General features: G+C 46.6%; 1 protein-coding gene across 3 annotated transcripts in view; it reads left to right on the forward strand.

The window, feature by feature from the left end:
- The window catches only part of ildr2 (immunoglobulin-like domain containing receptor 2), a 118,645-nt gene extending 100,179 nt beyond the window's left edge, over nucleotides 1–18,466 (forward strand). For 2 of the 3 annotated variants that reach the window (XM_084313973.1, XM_084313975.1), the window contains 5 exons: nucleotides 1,464–1,625; nucleotides 2,095–2,211; nucleotides 4,285–4,489; nucleotides 15,274–16,165; nucleotides 17,901–18,466. In XM_084313973.1, coding sequence (XP_084170099.1) covers nucleotides 1,464–1,625; nucleotides 2,095–2,211; nucleotides 4,285–4,489; nucleotides 15,274–16,165; nucleotides 17,901–17,936 — 1,412 coding nt within the window. In that variant the 3' untranslated portion in view covers nucleotides 17,937–18,466. The remainder of the gene's footprint in view (nucleotides 1–1,463; nucleotides 1,626–2,094; nucleotides 2,212–4,284; nucleotides 4,490–15,273; nucleotides 16,166–17,900) is intronic. The other variant, XM_084313974.1, reaches the window with a different exon arrangement.
- The last annotated feature ends 3,465 nt before the right edge of the window (nucleotides 18,467–21,931 follow it).

The raw sequence follows: 21,931 nt of genomic DNA on the forward strand, positions 1-21,931 counted from the left end.
CACACAGTTGGATGTGTTAGTTGGTTGGATGCACTTCCGAGCTGCTTCCACATGGAGGCAACTTGTCTTTTTTGTAGTTGTGGGAACTACTTTTTCTGGCGGATGGTTTTTTCAATAAATCTTCGATTAATGTGTGTTTATTGTATAGCAATAAGGTTGGATGAATGTGGCAGTTGTATAAAAGCATTACACCACTTGCAGTCGTGATTTGTGAACAATAAACCATGCCTAGGGGGGTCTAACGACCACCCCTAGGCATGGTTTATTGTTCACAAACCACTCCTGCGCGTGATGTAATGCTTAAATATATATTGTGTGGTACCCTGTCAATAACTTTGGCAGACAGGGAATATAATTAATTTTCAATACTTAAAAAAAAGTCCTCAACTATACTTTCTCTCTCTCGGTGGATAGCTGTTTGTTGATGTGTTAAAAACGCATGAGTAGCAGGATTACTGTCATTTTGATTACTGTAGTTTGCCTGGTATGTAGCCTTGGTTGGTGGCTGCCCCACCAATGTTTTACATATAAAAACGCCACTGTGCGTGCGTGCACGTGTGTGTGTGTGTGGGGGCCTCCACAAGAGTCTGGCCCAGAGGCCTCTGAATTCTTAATCTGGCCTTGACACACACACACCATCATCATCATCATCATCATCATCATCATCATCATCATCATCATCATCATCATCAACATCATCAACCTTTATTTATTCTCGAAATTACAATGGAGGTCACCCTCATTTTCAATGTAGTCGAGACTTTACAGACATTTCAATGCACACATTTCTACAATATAACAATAATAAATATTAATAGCTATCTACATAGTACTCTCAGTCCAGAGTGCACCACAGCAATTAGTATAAAAAATTACACACACACACACACATTTGAAATGTTTATTTATGTCCAAATGAACAGAAGTACAAGGAAGCCTCATACAAAGGACATAAACGCTGCCAGTGCAGTCAGAAAGTATGAAAGAACAGCCAGGTACAAAGTGCATGGACGGCAGAATGCTGTTACATACAGTATGGCTGAACTACCTGTCGGACACATCGGACAGGAATCATGGGTAAAGGTAACAGCGCCTCCTCCAAATTGAGCGGCTTCCTGATACTGAGCAGTACCTGGCTAACTGCTTGGCCTTCCTTTTGGGGAGACCGGCTATTTGTAGGCCCCTCACAACCAACTTGTGCACATGATGCCCTAGGCTGCCAGAGATAAAAACTAGGAGTTTACATCTGTAGCCTAGCTGTGAGATGGTCTGCTGTAGCTGTTGGTATTTCAGCATTTTGGTTAGAAAGGCTTCTTCTAAGCTGTAATCAAAAGTACAGCCAACCTCAAGAATGGACACCTCCCTAAGGTGTTCATTTACAACAAATACATCAGGGGTGTTAGCTGTAATATTAGGCTTACAGTAGCTGTGTTGTTGTTGTTGTTGTTGTCCCACCACCCCAGTGTACGAGGCAGGGAAGATGGCAAAGCGCGGCCTGCCTCCCCAGATGCCGATGTTCCCCATCTCCTACATCCCTGGGGTCCCCATGGTCCCCTTCGCCCCCACGGCCCACGTGGAGCCCCCCAAGATCTCTCTCCCCTCAGGGGACAACACCCTGCCTGGAGGTGAGCCATACTGACCATGTTCCATCATGTCCACTAAACAGAAACTAACTAACTCATGTTGTTATTAATCACACTCTATATTTGTCTCTAACCTGAATGCCATCCAATGAGAGACGTGTGTGTTTTGCACATGTGTGTAATTATTATGTCTTATGTCTCATTTGTCTTTAACTTTGTGTATGGTGTCTGTCCAATGTTAATGTCCTGTGTGTGTGTGTGTGTGTGTGTGTGTGTGTGTGTGTGTGTGTGTGTGTGTGTGTGTGTGTGTGTGTGGTGTGTGTGTGTCTGTGTGTGTGTGTGTGCGCGTGTGTGTCTGTGTGCATGTGTCTGTGTGTGTGTGTGCATGTGTGTGTGCGTGTGTGTCTGTGTGTGTGCGCGTGTGTGTCTGTGTGTGTGCGCGTGTGTGTCTGTGTCTGTGTGCATGTGTGTCTGTGTGTGCGTGCATGTGTGTGAATGTCCTCATCTACAGTGCACAGTGGGTGTCGCCCCCTCCTGGCCAATGAGGGTCCAGACTCAATGAGGGTTGTTTACTACGTAGAGAAGGAGTTGGCTCAGTTACCCTCTGCCAAGATGGCCGCTCTCCAATGTAAGCCTGTACCGATTAGTAGGCACACTGCACTCTGTGTCACAGGGTGTGTGTGTCTGTGTGTCTCAGTGTGTCTCTGTGTGTGTGTGTCTGTGTGTGTGTTTGTAAATGTCACTCTCTTTTTTGTTTCCCTGTAGATTACCATGATACCCCTTTCACTGCCACACGACAGCCGGTTAACCCTTTCACTGTGACAATACAGAAGGTTAGCCCTTTACTATCACAATCTGCGGAGCTAATGATGCTAATGCTGGAGCATCGCCGTCGGTTGTGTGATAGAAAAGGGTTAACCTTCTGTCGTGTGGCAGTGAAAGGGTTAAAGGTGCTATAGATAACATTCAGCCACTAGATGTCGCCCTAGAGCACACAGCATGTCATTTATCCAATCAGGTGCATTCCAGCGGGATCTCGCTTATTAAAATGTAAATAAAATACTTATTGACCACAGTACATATAGAAAAAGGTACATATTGTACATTGTGTTATAGCCATAATAAGTAATATATTGACATATTTACAAAATTGTACAATGTGTACACACTTCAAATAAGGAATATATTGATATATTTACATATTTACAGTACATAATTACATTACATTATATTACAATTTATTTTAACTTTCGATGATTTCAGAAAACATTTGAGTTCCCTTGCTGGGCAACAAACCTGGGGCTTTACCTCCCCACCTACCACCACACTGTTACCATAACCATAACCATAGCCATAACTTTCTATCTTAACCATAACCGTTAAAACAAGTGGTGAGAGCCCTCACCCACGATGACTATCATTGTTAGTTCGACTCCTGGTCGCGCTGTATGTTTTGGACTTTTGCAGATACGGAATGTAAATTGTGTATGTAATTAAATATATTAATTATGGCTATAACATAACATGCTGTACATTATGTACCTTTTTTCCTGTTGTCAATTAGTGCTTTATTTTAAATATTTGATGAGACTGTGTTGGGAGGCGATAGGTGCAACATGTAAACAACATTTATTTTGGGCCCGCCAAAATGTTTAAAGGATATTAGGAAGCCAGTGCAATGTAGCTAAAACAGGTGTAATATGCTCTTGTTCTTGTTTTTGTTAAACGTCTAGCAGCAGAGTTTTGGATTAACTGTAGTTTCTCTATTCTCTATCTATTTTAGGGAGACCAGTTAAAAGAGCATTACAATAATCTAATCTGCTTGCAATAAAACCATAAACCAGCTTATCTGCCTCCTCTTGGGTTAAAAATGGCTTTGATTTAAGTTTTAAAACATAAATAAAGTGACCAAGACGGCATTCTTCCATTTAAGAAATATTGCCAACGTCCGGGCGGCTGGGTGGCATAGCGGAGATTGCGCTCGTCACCAATGCAAGAGACTCCGGTCTCGACTCCCCGAGTCAGCATTGCCTGCGGCTTGGGCCAGTCATCATACTATCTCAATTGGCAGAGGTAGCGGGTGGAAAGTCGATGGGTGGGGATTGGACGTTGTGGACAGCGACTCCTACAGGTCGGTTGGGAGACGCCTGCACAGCAGAGACAGGAAGTATCGGGGGCAGCGTGAGCCTCCCACGCGTTACTCCTCGCCACTGAGAGTCCGCACAGTCTGGTGAAAAGATGCGACAGGCTGCCTCCTCGTGTACGGGAGGGGACACGTGATGCAAGGCTTCTATCCTCACTACAGCCGGCCAGTGGCGGGCATAGTCTAGCAACGTTCAAGACAGGGGAGGGGAGAATTGAAGGGGAGAATTGGTGATACGAAATTGGGATGAAAATAAGGAGAAAAAGTGGATAAAAAAATATAAATATTGCCAACGTCCAGCCGTTTTCATTTTAAAAACAAAAAAGAAAACAGGTAATTTCATAAAAACATACAATATAAAGACAGGCACGGACAAAAATAGAAGAAACTAAATCACCAGTTCACGTGTGTACGTCCCAGCAGCCTATCAGAGTTGAGCTCTCTTCATAATGATGTGTTGTCCCAGCAGCCTATCAGAGTTGAGCTCTCTTCATAATGATGTGTTGTCCCAGCAGCCTATCAGAGTTGAGCTCTCTTCATAATGATGTGTTGTCCCAGCAGCCAGCAGCCTATCAGAGTTGAGCTCTCTCCACGACGGGGGAGGGGACGACTTCAGGCAGAACTATCGGACCGTCCAATTGCAGGCGCTCCCGCCCATCCCAGACCTTGGCGACCAATCGGTGATCAGGGTGGCGCCACCTGCCCGCGGGCGCCGGCATAGACGGGACAAAGGCCACCTCTCTGACGACGAACTGGACCGCAGGTAGCTTTCAGTCCACTGGGGACAGGGAGGGGACAGGGAGCAGGGAGGGGACAGGGAGGGGACAGGGAGCAGGGAGGGGACAGGGAGGGGACAGGGAGGGGACAGGGGACAGGGAGGGGACAGGGAGGGGACAGGGAGCAGGGAGGGGACAGGGAGGGGACAGGGGACAGGGAGGGGACAGGGAGGGGACACGTGGGGGACAGTTATTGTTTTTGACAAATACGGTCAACGCTTAATGTTTTTGTGTCCTAATATGATGATATCACATCAGCCGTAACCTCACTAACCCTGACCTCAAATAAACATCTCTGGTGGTTGATATCCAAAAGCTAAACGTGCATTCACCATGCCATGGGGCTCATTCAGAAGATCCTTCACCATGCCATGGGGCTCATTCAGAAGATCCTTCACCATGCCATGGGGCTCATTCAGAAGATCCTTCACCATGCCATGGGCTCATTCAGAAGATCCTTCACCATGCCATGGGGCTCATTCAGAAGATCCTTCACCATGCCATGGGGCTCATTCAGAAGATCCTTCACCATGCCATGGGGCTCATTCAGAAGATCCTTCACCATGCCATGGGGCTCATTCAGAAGATCCTTCACCATGCCATGGGGCTCATTCAGAAGATCCTTCACCATGCCATGGGCTCATTCAGAAGATCCTTCACCATGCCATGGGGCTCATTCAGAAGATCCTTCACCATGCCATGGGGCTCATTCAGAAGATCCTTCACCATGCCATGGGGCTCATTCAGAAGATCCTTCACCATGCCATGGGGCTCATTCAGAAGATCCTTCATCATGCCATGGGCTCATTCAGAAGATCCTTGCGTGGCTGTGGCACATGTGGAATGTTGGGAAATGTGCAAAATGTACCCACACGCTACCTACCTAGAATATCGTGGAAAAGTCCATTTATTTCGCCGCATTGATGCAGTAATTTGTGCAAAAGGAGCCCCAACCAAGTACTGAGTGAACATACCTTTCAGTAAGCTGACATTTCTATATGACATTTTTTTTATTGGTCTTATGTAATATAATAAAAAGGTTCTGAGATACTGTATTTGGGGTTTTCGTGAGCTGTAAGCCATACTCATCAAAAATAAAACAAATAAAGGCTTGAAATATTTCACTTTGTGTGTAATGAATCTATAATCTATGAGAGTTTCGCTTTTTGAATTTAATCACTGAAATAAATTAACGTTTCCACAATATTCTAATTTATTGAGCTGCACCATATCCAGTATCTAGTTTCCTGGTGTGTATTGATCCAGTATCTAGTTTCCTGGTGTGTATTGATCCAGTATCTAGTTTCCTGGTGTGTATTGATCCAGTATCTAGTTTCCTGGTGTGTATTGATCCAGTATCTAGTTTCCTAGTGTGTATTGATCCAGTATCTAGTTTCCTGGTGTGTATTGATCCAGTATCTAGTTTCCTGGTGTGTATTGATCCAGTATGTAGTTCTGTATCATTAGGGGATCCGCTTGGCATCACTCATGCACTCCCTCGCGTACGTGCACGCGCACTGAATAAATTCCACAAATGTACCTTTAATACCAGTATTAGTCTGACCACACCCCTCATCAGCTTACCTTCATAAGCAGGTGTGTGGTCACCTGCTCTCCTCCTTCTCGCTTTCACCACAAGGAAGTGCCTCGGTAGTACCCCACTTGACTTGTTGTTAGTTGAAAAGAGTTGTGACGAGTTTACATTGTGCTTAATTTTTTCTTCTCTCATATCTGTTGTAAAGAAAAAGTTTGAGTCATAATGTATTCCGCGGAGAGTAGACCCGCTAGACCTACTCTTCACCAGCGGTTCTCCATTCCCGCCTCCGTCGTGCGTTTTTGGTGCTGGGCTGTTGCCACTTTCATGGTTGCCGACCCAGCCCAGGAGACAGCCGATGGATAGTTTGCCTCTCCGAAGAGCCGAGGAGTCGGTGCCGTCGCTCCGGCGATGGCCTGATCTCGACTCTGGTTCTTCTGGTTCCGGGGAATCGTCCGTTGGTGAACGGGGGGTTGTCTTGGAGCCAGGGGATTTGCGACGCAAACTTTTCGCGTCTGCCCGTTCACGTCGCAAGATGGTAGCATGCAGACGCGAACGGCCTGGGTTTGGGGAACTGCTGGAGACCAGCGAGGATGCGTCCGGCTCTGGATTTCCGATGGAAACTGAGGACTTCATGGAAGAGGCGGACGGATTCTTGTATGATGGTCCCGTGGAGGAGAGTATCCCTCCTCAGGAGACCCCGGAGGGGGGGGAAATGGCTCCATGGGGCTCCCTGTTCGAGGATGTCGAGGAACCACCTTGGCCTCATCAGCAGGATGCCCTACTGTCGGCCACATCAGACTGTGGCTCCTTAACCAGTCGCAGCCTGCTGCATGTGAGGGATGCGGGGTCGGTGGAGGAAGGTCCGCAGGGGGAACTGCAGGCTTTGTTTCCCGAGCTCATGGCGGTAGCCGCCGCCGCAAACGGCGTGCCGCTGCCATTGCCTGCACCTGTCCCTGATGATCTCATAGGTCATCCCTGGCAGCGTCGCCCAGTGAGAGGGGTGGACGTTGTCTACCCATTTTTCCCCTCAATGGGGGCCTATGTTCGTCGGGGTCAGGCGGTGTCCAACATCATGGGACTAACTCCCACCTACGTACCAATTACGCGGGTGTCGGGGTTAGTCAAAGGTATGGGGGAGGGCGTGCCTCGGCTTGACAGTCCGATGGCCGCTCTCCTCTGTCCGGATATGGTGTGGGAACCCCTATGCAAGCCGGTCCTCCAGGGGAAATCGGCTAGGCGATTGGCATATTGGGGTGACCAGTCATTTATCGCTGGTACACAATCGCTGGCTGCGGCGTCTAACATCGCCCACCTGGCTAGATTTGTATCGGGGATCATGACGGGCGGCACGGATCTGAACGAGGTAAAATGCGATCAGATCACCCAGGCTGCAGGAGCTGTCCTGCACCTTTCCCAGGTGCTGGCCATAGCCATGGGGAAAGTGCGCGCCCTGGCTACCCTGGGCCAGCGTCATCTTTGGCTGGAGCAGGCCTGTGTGCCGGAACGGAAGAGAGCCCCTCTTCTGACGGCCGCCCTCTCCGACGCTGGTCTGTTCGGGAAGGCCCTGCGGTTGATGACCTCGACATGCAGAGAGATGGCAGAGGAGAGATCCATCCTCCAACCCCATTTTCCGCCTCCCGTCCTTGCCGGTGGAGTCAGAAGGCTTCCGCGACGTCGAGCTGTCTCCGTCGCCGCTACCACTGCCTCCGCCGCCGCTGCTGGCCCTTCCAAGAGGGCCAGGAGAAGAGACGGCGCTTCGGCCACCGCCGGCCCATCCACGACCGGAGGAGACGGTAGGGAACGTCGTGACCAGCAGACAGTAACCTACCGTCCCTCCGGGGCTCCTCGGGGTGGCAAGACTCGAGCGGCGCGAGGTGGCAGACGCCGCTGAGTGACTTTTCCCCTCTGTATCCCCTCTCTTTTACACCCTCCCCGGCCCCTCTATGATTTTGTGCCTTAAAAAAACATTACAAATTAGTTTTGGCCGAACAAACTGTGTGTTTCTTCAACAATTCATATGGTGGGGTTGTGTAAATATGAATCTGCAGTTTTACGTTGTGAGATGAGTCGTGTTGTGTTACGAGGTTAAGCAAGGTCTGCAACGTACACTCAGTAATAGGTTCTATTAGCTTGATGCTCCACATGCAGGTAGAAACTGGTGTTATTCCATTGCTTGAACTAAGTATATGTGTCTCACAATGCTGTGTTGTTAGTTGCAGTAATACTCGTACACGCACATTCCACGGCCTAGCCGTTACTCTCGGTCAGCGTTTTTTGCTATGTACGACATAGTCAACGGGTGTAGGATTCACACACATGCGACTTGTTTTTTGTTGTAAATCCTGTTCACATTTTGTGGGTAGCGGGCATTGTATTAGCTTATGCCAGTGCTTCTCAAACTTTTTCTGTCAGGCCCCCCTTTGGCGGACCAAAATATTTTGGGCCCGCCCCAACAAAATAGTCATGAAATGGGCCATGTTTAAATGTATTGAAATAACACCAATATCGTGACCTTTCAAATTGTGCAACCACTTTACAACTGTGCAATTGTGCAACAACATAACAATACAGTCCAATACACACTCAAAGACTGTGGTTTTTAAAAAATAGAGACATCTTGTAACATTGCAATACAATTCAATGGACACTCAAGACTGCTTTTTCAAAAATAGAGACATCTTGTAACATTGCAATACAATTCAAGGACACTGCTTTAAAAAAAAAAAAAAAAAAAAGATAGAAAACTTTGTGAAAAACGTGTGAAAAAACTTGTGAATGAACTTTGCAATTTGTGCAAAAAAAGAGAAAATGTAAGTAAATTATGTGAGTCATCACAGCATTAGTGGCTGCAATGAGCCTGTTTTGCACGGCACATCTTTTCAAACCGAGGTTGCAGGCTTGATACTGCCACTCTCAAGTCATGCTCAATGTTGAGCTTAGACCTGTGCTTTGTCTTCAGTGAAGCAACAGCTGAAAATCCAATCTCACAGAGATAGGATGTGGCGAAGGGAAGAAGGATGCCCACAGCCCTCTGCCCTATGAGTGGATGCTCCCTCTCCACACCAAGCCAGAATTCACTCAGTGTCTGAGCTGTAAACCTCAGCCTCAGGGTGGAGTCAGAGGTCATCTCCATGAGTTGCTCCTCTTCAGCAGAGCTGAAATCAGCAGGTGCTGTAGATAGAGAGATACTTTATTTGTAATTAATTGCAAATTAAACACAACACGTTTCAGTTTTACAACAATCCATTCCAGCTAGATAGTAGCATATTATTATTATTATTATTATTATTATTATTATTATTATTATTATTATTATTATTATTATTATTATTATTATTATTATTATTATTATTATTATTATTATTATTATTATTATTATTATTATTTATTATTATTATTATTATATAATGTACAACATAAATAAAATGTATGTAGCCTACAGCACAAATGTCATAATTAGTCAGTCAATAACATAAAATACCAACCTGCTGCATTGAATGGATCCACCACCCAGTCATACTGAGCACTGTTGTTAGGGGGGGGGGGGTCCTCTCAGGGAAGAGATGTGCTGCCTGAGACAGGGGATCACTGTGGTGACTTGAAGAGATGTGCTGCCTGAGACAGGGGATCACTGTGGTGACTTGAAGAGATGTTCTGCCTGAGACAGGGGATCACTGTGGTGACTTGAAGAGATGTGCTGCCTGAGACAGGGGATCACTGTGGTGACTTGAAGAGATGTGCTGCCTGAGACAGGGGATCACTGTGGTGACTTGAAGAGATGTGCTGCCTGAGACAGGGGATCACTGTGGTGACTTGAAGAGATGTGCTGCCTGAGACAGAGGATCACTGTGGTGACTTGAAGAGATGTGCTGCCTGAGACAGGGGATCACTGTGGTGACTTGAAGAGATGTGCTGCCTGAGACAGGGGATCACTGTGGTGACTTGAAGAGATGTGCTGCCTGAGACGGGATCACTGTGGTGACTTGAAGAGATGTGCTGCCTGAGACAGGGGATCACTGTGGTGACTTGAAGAGATGTGCTGCCTGAGACAGGGGATCACTGTGGTGACTTGAAGAGATGTGCTGCCTGAGACAGGGGATCACTGTGGTGACTTGAAGAGATGTGCTGCCTGAGACAGGGGATCACTGTGGTGACTTGAAGAGATGTGCTGCCTGAGACAGGGGATCACTGTGGTGACTTGAAGAGATGTGCTGCCTGAGACAGGGGATCACTGTGGTGACTTGAAGAGATGTGCTGCCTGAGACAGGGGATCACTGTGGTGACTTGAAGAGATGTGCTGCCTGAGGGCCTGCGTCCACCTAGCGCATATTTCTCCGTGAAACATGCTGGGAGTGCGCCGGCAGAGCTGTCTTGACGCGCATCTTGTAGATGACAGAAAGAAATCTACAGCCATGCCGCGGTTTTGCACATATTATAGCATATTTGAATAACTTTATTGTATATTAATTATATATATAGTTATTGCCTGACACCACAGTTCGCCCTTTGCTTTTTATTAGCTTTTTAGTAGTGTATTCGTGTAGTTATTATTATTAGTTTTGTCGCGAATCTCAATGGTCTGTGTGGAGACAGCCAGACAGGCAGGCAGCTCCGGTGTCAGGTTACAAGCAGAGTGGTAGATGACTGGCTGTGATTGGTTGTTTGAATATGCGCTCGGCGCACCGCTCTAGAAAAGTTCAGCCAGTTTCAACTCTCTGGCTTGTGCGGCCGCATAAAGGCGCTGAAAAAAGAAGCCGACGGCAGCGCACTTCCTAGAGGCGGCCGCATGGGGCCGCATGCGCTCCCTCCCCATTGTAATACATTGAAAACAGACGCGTGCGGTCCTAAATATGCGCTAGGTGGACGCGGGCCCTGAGACAGGGGATCACTGTGGTGACTTGAAGAGATGTGCTGCCTGAGACAGGGGATCACTGTGGTGACTTGAGAAACACTGCTTTCAGCAAACTCAGTCAGCTTCTCAAAGGCATCAGTCTGTTGTTCATCAAGGCGCCTGCCCCACATCTTCAGCTTTCCACTGAATGCAGTGATCTTGTTTGCCAGCTTAGGTAGGTATTTATCTTTGCCTTGAATTGAATTGAATAGAATACTTTATTTAGATGTTTGCAGAAAAAAATCACATGACAGTAAGTACAAGGTCAACTAAATAGGATTAAAAAACCCAAGAAAGCCAATGGCTTCAATTGGGGTCCTTTTGTAATCAATTCATATTACATTTAGTGACAAACAGACAGACACTAGTCTACTCTAGTTTAGAGTAGACTTGACAGATACTAGAAGACAAAAAATATCAACATACCTTGAAGCTGAAGGTTTAATTCATTCAGCTGTCCAAAGACATCGCTGAGATAGGCCAGTTTCATCAGAAATTGTTCATAATTGAACTTGCTTGCAGCTTCTTGCATGCTCTCCTCCAAGAACACCCGAATCTCCTCTCGTAGTTCAAAGACTCGCGAAACAACACCTGCCCTCCCGAGAGCTACCTTGCCTCGCTGTGAAACAGCACTGCAGAATGGTCAGCTCCCATCTCCTCACACAGCGCAGAGAACAGGCACGCTTTCAGGGGTCGGGTTTTGATGAAATTTACCACGTTTATAACTTGTCACAACCTCATTCAGCTCAGGGCTAAGCTGTCTTGACGCTAGCACCTCTGTGAATTTACAGTGCGTCCATTGCGCGTTTGGCGAGGCCGAGACCCCCTTGATGAGTGCCTGTAGCCCCCTCCTTTTCCCTGCCATGGCCTGCGCACGTCAGAGCAAAAGCCCACACAGTTCTCCCATTTCAGTCCATGTTCTGTCAGGTAACTGTCAATCATTTTGAAGAGCTCATCAGCTGTCGCTCTGTTTTTGACATATTTGCAAAACAGCAGATCTTCACTCAGTGACTGGGAATTTACAAAGCGAACATAGGAAATAAGCAAACAGTCTTTATTGCTGTCAGTCTTTGACAAGGCAACATGCATGTCATCCTCAAGGCTCAACTTGGCCCTATATTTTGTTTTCAGAGCTGTCATGGATGAAAAGCCAGCTTCACACAGATACTGTATGTGGGGCTGAATGGTATCAACACCTTAACTGCTGCATCATGAGATACTTGGTACTCAGCACCACACTCTGAAACTAGCTCTCCAGGTGGTATCAGATGAGATTTCAATGAGTTCTTCCAAGAGTTTGGATGGAGATGTGTCAGGAAGCTTTGTCTCAATGTTGTCTGTAAAGTTTTTTTTTATCCAGAGTAACTTGGTGATCCTTTTCTGTGTTTTATAAAATAATGATTTTCAGATTTTGAGAAATGGTATTTTCATGGAGAACAGTGCAGCTGCAACAGATAGCACTTTAGTGATAATTTTCTGTAATCCAAATAAAAATTAAAAATAAAAATAAAAAAAGACACTTTGAGAAACACTGGCTTATGCTATGCATTGCATTCTACCGGAGGTTTTCAAAATGGCTACGGTTGTTTTTCTGTGTGTAGGGAACGGAGTGTGTTTTCGTGAGGGGGTGTCGAATAAACCCCTCCTTTCCCACTTGATTGGTTTAGGGGATTTTTTATCTCTTCTGCTGAGTCAGTCAGGGCCGAGCCGGTGGGATGTCTTGGAAGGGGGGGGGGAGGGTTATCCTGCCAACTCCTATTACAAGACAGGAGCCGGCAGGATTCCCTGCCCGTTGTAGCGGTGTTGCTATGGCGACGCCTTCCATGAGTTACGGTGTCTTAAAGGTGTCGAGTTAGGGCGTAGGGCTCACGGTTCTGCTACGCCCGATTTATGTGTAAACTTGAGTCGGTTGGTCACCTCCCAGGTGACCTCCTGGGAATACCAAGTGCGGGGTGCTGGGGCTGGTTTTCCATTTTTTACGCTCTTCTCTTACGCGTAGCGAAGAGGGGCCTTGGGGTGGTTTGGCCTCCTCGGGGGACCCTGTGCTCCCCGTATCACCGGGCCCGGTCCGGGGTAATGTTTCGTTGACCCGTAGGCCCGGGATAACCCTGTTGGAAACTGGAACACGGGCTGCGGCAGTGCCGCAGGTGTGTTTTGGGGTTATGGGACCAACCACCGCGTAGGGTAACACCTGGGTGGTTGGTTCTCTGGTGTGTTGCTGCAGTGTCAACTCCCGGGTTCACCGGTTGAGGGTGCCCCTGCACGTTCATGACGTCTGCCAATCGTGTCAGCCTTCTCTGTGGGGGCTTGGTCATGCAACAACGCCAGCATACGCCCCTTCCGCCGGGGCGGCTGTGTTCAGCTGTCCTTTCTGGCGCCTGTCTCGTCCGCAGTCTCCAGGCTAGGGTTAACAGCCTGTTGCCTGGTCTTTTTCCCCGGTGCACTGCCTGCTTCCGTTGGTTAACTCTTTGTGTGTTTACGGCCATGCTGACTGCCTGTTACAGGGCCAGTGTGCCAGACGGTGTACTGTTGGGGAGGACAGGGCCCGCTCGGCTGAGGGGCCTTTGTCCGAATACGCTGGCGATGTGGGGGGCGGGGTCACTAAGTGCCCACCTGGTGGGGTCTTGATGCTGGCATCATGGACTTCTCCGGGCCCCCATTCCAGGGAGTTCAGTCCTTTTGGTGGGTCTGGGTCTTCCTTCGCGCTCCGCTGCTACGGCCTTGCCACGGGGTTGGGTTTGCCCTTGACCACGTGATTCTGGGGGCAGTAACGAGGTTGTTTCCCTCCGTTCGTTCCCGGGTGGCATGCGGGTTGTGCGTGTGTGTAGTCGTGGGGTCAAGCCACGGTCTGCTCACCCTGTGCGTTGAGTTGCTTGAGTGCCTCTTCGCACGGTCGGGTCCGTCGCCCTCCCGGTAAACCTCTAATAGGGGGGGTGCCCTCCATTAGGGAGGGTCGGGGGGGCTTGGCCCTCCCTGTTCTGTTGGTTGTGGGGGGCCTTCAGCGGGGTGTATTTGTCGGCCAGTGGCTCCGCTTGGCATCCCTTTGTGCATGAGTGATGCCAAGCGGATCCCCTAATGATACAGAACGTTAGGTTATGACTATAACCAAGTTCTGTTAATTAGGGGTGACACTTGGCATCCGACGGCCGCTGCAGCCCTTGACCTCACCTTGTGGTGAAAGCTTGGGAAGGAGGAAAGCAGGTGACCACACACCTGCTTATGAAGGTAAGCTGATGAGAGGTGTGGTCAGACTAATACTGGTATTAAAGGTACATTTGTGGAATTTATTCAGTGCGCGTGCACGTACGCGAGGGAGTGCATGAGTGATGCCAAGCGTCACCCCTAATTAACAGAACTTGGTTATAGTCATAACCTAACGTTTCTTGGTGTGTATTGATCCAGTATCTAGTTTCCTGGTGTGTATTGATCCAGTATCTAGTTTCCTGGTGTGTATTGATCCAGTATCTAGTTTCCTGGTGTGTATTGATCCAGTATCTAGTTTCCTGGTATGTATTGATCCAGTATCTAGTTTCCTGGTGTGTATTGATCCAGTATCTAGTTTCCTGGTGTGTGTTGATCCAGTATCTAGTGTCTTGGTGTGTATTGATCCAGTATCTAGTTTCCTGGTGTGTATTGATCCAGTATGTAGTTTCTTGGTGTGTATTGATCCAGTATCTAGTTTCCTGGTGTGTATTGATCCAGTATCTAGTTTCCTGGTGTGTATTGATCCAGTATCTAGTTTCCTGGTGTGTATTGATCCAGTATCTAGTTTCCTGGTGTGTATTGATCCAGTATCTAGTTTCCTGGTGTGTATTGATCCAGTATCTAGTTTCCTGGTGTGTATTGATCCAGTATCTAGTTTCTTGGTGTGTATTGATCCAGTATCTAGTTTCTTGGTGTGTATTGATCCAGTATCTAGTTTCTTGGTGTGTATTGATCCAGTATCTAGTTTCTTGGTGTGTATTGATCCAGTATCTAGTTTCTTGGTGTGTATTGATCCAGTATCTAGTTTCCTGGTGTGTATTGATCCAGTATCTAGTTTCTTGGTGTGTATTGATCCAGTATCTAGTTTCCTGGTGTGTATTGATCCAGTATCTAGTTTCTTGGTGTGTATTGATCCAGTATCTAGTTTCTTGGTGTGTATTGATCCAGTATCTAGTTTCTTGGTGTGTATTGATCCAGTATCTAGTTTCCTGGTGTGTATTGATCTGTGCTGTTTCCTGGTGTGTATTGATCCAGTATCTAGTGTCTTGGTGTGTATTGATCCAGTATCTAGTTTCTTGGTGTGTATTGATCCAGTATCTAGTTTCCTGGTGTGTATTGATCTGTGCTGTTTCCTGCAGGGACACGTGGAACCCTCGCTCTGAGCACCTGCAGAGGAAGACGCTGAGCAGCAGGGGGCGCACTGGTTCCCTGGACGAGCTGGAGGAGTTCGCCCGCTCCTACGGCCCCCATACCCGCCGGGGCGACGCCCGCGACCAGGACCGCGGTTACCTCGACGACGGCTGCCCCCCGCGACGCGGCTTCTACGGAGACGACCGGGACGACGGCTGGCAGAAGAGGCGGGACACGTGGGACAGCGACCGCCCCGCCCGGCCACCGCCGCGCCCCCATGACCAGGGCCGGGGGAGGGGCTACGACGACGCCTTCCTCAGCGGCGTGCTGGAGAGCAAGGCGCGGGGAGGGGGAGGGGACCGGGGCGGGAGGGCCGACGAGGACAGCGACACGCCCTCCAAGGGGAGCTCCAGAGGCAAGGCCAGCTACTATAGCAGCCGGTCGCCTAGCAACCGCCCAGAAGAGGAGGACCCTCTGCCACCATACTCAGAGGTGGAGAGACATCGCCAGGGCGGGCAGAACACGGAGCGCTGCCGCGCGGGGGAGCCACAGAACACGGAGCGCTACCGTACAGAACCACAGAACACGGAGCGCTGCCACGCGGGGGAACCACAGAACACGGAGCGCTACCGTACAGAACCACAGAACACGGAGCGCTGCCACGCGGGGGAACCACAGAACACGGAGCGCTACCGTACAGAACCACAGAACACGGAGCGCTGCCGCGCGGGGGAACCACAGAACACGGAGCGCTACCGTACAGAACCACCGAGTACTGAGCGGTATCGGACCACCGACCCCGCCATGAGGCCTTTCTCGTACACCCGCCCACCCCAGGGAGTGACGTCCCACACCTCCCAGGGGGGCAGAGATGAGCGGAGTGACAGGAACCGAAATGTGGTGAGTTATTTGTAGTCGGAGGACTCTCTCTCTACAGCCCCCCCCCCCCCCCCCCCCAGCAGAGGAGCCCACAGATTCTAATACAATACTTCTGTCATTAATTAACAATTGAACAATGAAATTGTCTCAGTTGGACATGAACTGTGTGCTGGATGTAATCCACATCGCCCTTCCGTCTGTGAATGTTACAACGGTTGATTCCCAAAGCCTTATGCGGAATTGTCATAAAAACTAGTTTTTTGTGTGTTTTTCTTTGCATCATTTTAACATGAGGTTTGTAAGCTCGATGCTTGACAGTGAGCGTTAGGAACCATGTGACCTTATGTTGTCATTAACCCTTTCACTGCCACACGACAGGAGGTTAACCCTTTACTATCACACAACCGACGGCGATGCTAATGATGGAGCATCGCCGTCGGTTGTGTGATAGTAAAGGGCTAACCTTCTGTATTGTCACAGTGAAAGGGTTAACCGGCTGTCGTGTGGCAGTGAAAGGGTTGCCCCTAATGATGTTGCCAAGGGAACAGGTTTTTATTGCAACATTACAAATGCTTTATTTCATCTGAGAAACATATTCCAATGTGTATATATATATATTAGTGCTGTCAATAGATTCAAATAAATTAACTAAGTAATCTCACAATTTTCTGTAATTAATCTAGATTCAAAATAGCATTTTTCTACTTAAGACCGAAGCTTGTAACAGATATTTACTTGAATAAAATCATGGAAATAATGTAGAATCAACACAAAGAAAGTATATTTAGATTCAAAGACTATTTTATTAGCTTTCTTTGAATACAGTTTCTCTCCTGTGAAATACAAATGTTCAACAAAACCATCAACATTGACTCAGCTAGACCTCTTTCTTATATCCGCAGAAATATGTTAAATTGCAAATTGGCTTAGAGGACGATAATGTCTTGTATGAACTACCAGTAATATAAATCATATTAACAACAAAAATGTGTTCCATCTTCATGTCAGATGATTTTCAAAAAGGAGCATGAGTCCATGCAAAAAAAGAACAAGCAAATATACTGCTGAAAGTTCAGAACGTTGAAGATTTTTCACTCCATAGATTAATCTAGATTAATTTATTTTAATGCTTTAAATAATTTAAATGAATCTCCAAAGTTAAAGCATTAACTTTGACAGCCCTAATATATATATATAATGATTTGTACACTCTGCAATTAATATCCACATTACTAACAAAGCATGAACTGCATGATATGTGATTTGATTGCAACCAAATTCTGACTCTCTCTCCCTCAGGGTCCAGACCTGACTAACCTGCATGATCTAACGTCTGGCTCTTAATGTAACCTGCATGATCTAACGTCTGGCTCTTAATGTAACCTGCATGATCTAACGTCTGGCTCTTAATGTAACCTGCATGATCTAACGTCTGGCTCTTAATGTAACCTGCATGATCTAACGTCTGGCTCTTAATGTAACCTGCATGATCTAACGTCTGGCTCTTAATGTAACCTGCATGATCTAACGTCTGGCTCTTAATGTAACCTGTATGATCTAACGTCTGGCTCTTAATGTAACCTGCATGATCTAACGTCTGGCTCTTAATGTAACCTGCATGATCTAACGTCTGGCTCTTAATGTAACCTGCATGATCTAACGTCTGGCTCTTAATGTAACCTGCATGATCTAACGTCTGGCTCTTAATGTAACCTGCATGATCTAACGTCTGGCTCTTAATGTATTTCCTTAACAGAGCAAAGCACCGAGCAGAGGTTCTCTCATAGTGTGACATGGAACCCAAAGCACCGAGCAGAGGTTCTCTCATAGTGTGACATGGAACCCAAAGCACCGAGCAGAGGTTCTCTCATAGTGTGACATGGAACCCAAAGCACCCAGCAGAGGTTCTCTCATAGTGTGACATGGAACCCAAAGCAACCAGCAGAGGTTCTCTCATAGTGTGACATGGAACCCAAAGCACCGAGCAGAGGTTCTCTCATAGTGTGACATGGAACCCAAAGCACCCAGCAGAGGTTCTCTCATAGTGTGACATGGCAGAGAGGAACCCAAAGCACCGATGCTACATGAGTGGACTTATATACCTGAGGGGCTATAAGACCTGCTACGTGAGTGGACTTATATACCTGAGGTGCTATAAGACGTGCTACGTGAGTGGACTTATATACCTGAGGTGTTATAAGACGTGCTACGTGAGTGGACTTATATACCTGAGGGGCTATAAGACCTGCTACGTGAGTGGACTTATATACCTGAGGGGCTATAAGACCTGCTACGTGAGTGGACTTATATACCTGAGGTGCTATAAGACCTGCTATGTGAGTGGACTTATATACCTGAGGGGCTATAAGACCTGCTACGTGAGTGGACTTATATACCTGAGGTGCTATAAGACGTGCTACGTGAGTGGACTTATATACCTGAGGTGCTATAAGACCTGCTACGTGAGTGGACTTATATACCTGAGGGGCTATAAGACCTGCTATGTGAGTGGACTTATATACCTGAGGGGCTATAAGACCTGCTACGTGAGTGGACTTATATACCTGAGGTGCTATAAGACCTGCTACGTGAGTGGACTTATATACCTGAGGGGCTATAAGACCTGCTACGTGAGTGGACTTATATACCTGAGGGGCTATAAGACCTGCTACGTGAGTGGACTTATATACCTGAGGGGCTATAAGACCTGCTACGTGAGTGGACTTATATACCTGAGGTGCTATAAGACCTGCTACGTGAGTGGACTTATATACCTGAGGTGCTATAAGACCTGCTACGTGAGTGGACTTATATACCTGAGGGGCTATAAGACCTGCTACGTGAGTGGACTTATATACCTGAGGGGCTATAAGACCTGCTACGTGAGTGGACTTATATACCTGAGGGGCTATAAGACCTGCTACGTGAGTGGACTTATATACCTGAGGTGCTATAAGACCTGCTACGTGAGTGGACTTATATACCTGAGGTGCTATAAGACCTGCTACGTGAGTGGACTTATATACCTGAGGGGCTATAAGACGTGCTACGTGAGTGGACTTATATACCTGAGGGGCTATAAGACCTGCTACGTGAGTGGACTTATATACCTGAGGTGCTATAAGACCTGCTACGTGAGTGGACTTATATACCTGAGGGGCTATAAGACCTGCTACGTGAGTGGACTTATATACCTGAGGTGCTATAAGACCTGCTACGTGAGTGGACTTATATACCTGAGGGGCTATAAGACCTGCTACGTGAGTGGACTTATATACCTGAGGTGCCAAGATCATTTGTATTCATGAAGTCGACTTTGCCATTTTCAGCACGTTTGTATTTCCAGAGGACGCCTTTATAGCAATAGATTAGCCATCGATGAGATCATGCCATTTGACATTGTTCCCTGTACATTTCAGATCTCTCACTCAGTTTGTTGCCACTCAGGTTGTGTGTGTGTGTCTGTGTGTCTGTGTGCGTGTGTGTGTGTGCGTGTGTGTGTGTGTGCACATGTGGGTGTGTGTGTCTCTGAGCGTTTGTACTGTAAACACATTGTACTGTAAATGAACTGTACACTTTGATTTTGTATGACTATGATCTCATGATCTCAGTCTCGTTAGCTCCCAGGCTGCAGAGACTGGAGAAATTTTCATATTTGTTTTGACATCCGTGATTTTTGATATAAAAGCCTATTGTCTGTTTGAGTCTGGGTCATTGTGTGGTCACTGTGTCTTGATAGCGTGTGATAACTCATGTGTGCTCTGGGTCTGTTATCGTCTGTTATCGTCGCTTATCAAAAAATACACACATCTGTTCCACCCTACTGTAACCTATCTGTTCCACCCGTGTTCCGCCTGTGAAGTAAGTTGTACCCACACTGTAAGAAAAAAAGCTGCAAGAAAACGGTAAATGTCTGGCATCAATGGTTGCCAAATACTTACTGTCAAATTACAGTAAAATCAAATACATTTACAGATTACAACCTTTTGGTTAATATTTTGGTTAATATTTTGATAAAAGGTAATTTACTGTATTTGTATGGCATTTACACTTAAAGTAGAAAAACAAAAGTAATCTTTAAAATAATACAGTGAATTTCCTGTGAAAAAACATTTATTTTTTACAGTGTATAGTATCACTGAAAACACATCACTTTTTAACATACAATAACTATCGATGCTGAACAATTGATTGGAGGTAGAGCAGTCGTCTGGTAATCCGGAGGTTCCCAGTTCGGTTCCCGCTCCTCCCCAGTAGGGTGTCGAAGTGTCCTTGAGCAAGACACTTAACCCCCTAACTGCTAAAAGAATTTGCAGGTTGGGACCTTGCATGGTCGCCTCCGCCGTTGGTGTGTGAATGTGTGAGTGAATGGGTAAAATATGAGGAACAAATGTATCCATTTTGGAGAAAAGCGCTATATAAATGCACCATTTTGATGCACCAATAATGATGGTATGAGATATGGACCCGGGTATTGCATTTGAGAATCTCCCCAATAAACATGTCAACGTGCAATAAATCTCTTTAAAAAGATATTTTATCTTTTATCACAGAATCATGTTACATCTCTAATGGAGACGATTTATTGTGTCTCAATAATTTTTGTCCAATAACCACAAACTGATGGTCTAGGTCTATACAGTACTGTTCAGTCAAATCAATGAATGGGATTTGTACTCTGTATGGGATGATGATTTGTACTCTGTATGGGATGATGATTTGTACTCTGTATGGGATGATGATTTGTACTCTGTATGGGATGATGATTTGTACTCTGTATGGGATGATGATTTGTACTCTGTATGGGATGATGATTTGTACTCTGTATGGGATGATGATTTGTACTCTGTATGGGATGATGATACACATCCATCTCAGACATTGATGTCACAATTACTAGGAAGGAAGACTAGAATTTGGGATTTCCAAAAGTAGATGCAAGATCCCACTGCCCTGAAGAAAAAGTTTACATTTATTTGAAAAGAAAATTTAGGACGGGAGTGGTTAGGGGATAGGTTTATATACAAAGGTTTTACGGTTAAAATCATGACGACTTAAGGCTTTTTGCAGCTTGGCCAAAAATGTACGACCCCCAATAAAACCATGACGTGATCTGACAGCAACCATTTCCAAAGGTTCAGAATTAAACCAGAGCCAGAAACAGTTGGAACGTTGCAGCAGTTTATTTTTTTTACCAACATTTCAAGTATACTCTTGAGTGGAGCTCTGGCATGCATGTGTTCTTTAGAGTGTAATTAACCCTTTCACTGCCACACGACAGAAGGTTAACCCTTTACTATCACACAACCAACGGCGATGCTCCATCATTAGCATCATTAGCTCCGCGGATGTAAAGGGCTAACCTTCTGTATTGTCACAGTGAAAGGGTTAACCGGCTGTTGTGTGGCAGTGAAAGGGTTAAAGCTCACCGGGCTGAGCGGAGAGAGGAACACCAGGAACTCAACAACAGGAGTAACATCCTTCACGACAGGTCCTTCCTGGCTGAACTTTAATACAATGTCCTGCTCGCGTGCCAACACCAATGGAAACCAGTCACATGTTTTTCTCCCCAGAACGCTGTTGATTCACATGGAAGTCATGCAGCAGGCTTCAGTGTTCTGTCATCTCTAGCCACAACACAAACGCACTTGTAGTGCTACCTTGCATATTTTCTGAAGATTTGTCTAAAATTACATACCTAAGTAAATGGAATATTGCTCCACTTCTACAAGGTCTATTTGCATATTCTTGGTATCTAGGGACATCTATGGACCTCAGGGAACGTCT

The sequence above is a fragment of the Notolepis coatsorum genome, assembly GCF_963971535.1.
Source record: "Notolepis coatsorum genome assembly, chromosome: 5".
In the NCBI taxonomy this organism is placed as follows: domain Eukaryota; kingdom Metazoa; phylum Chordata; class Actinopteri; order Aulopiformes; family Paralepididae; genus Notolepis; species Notolepis coatsorum.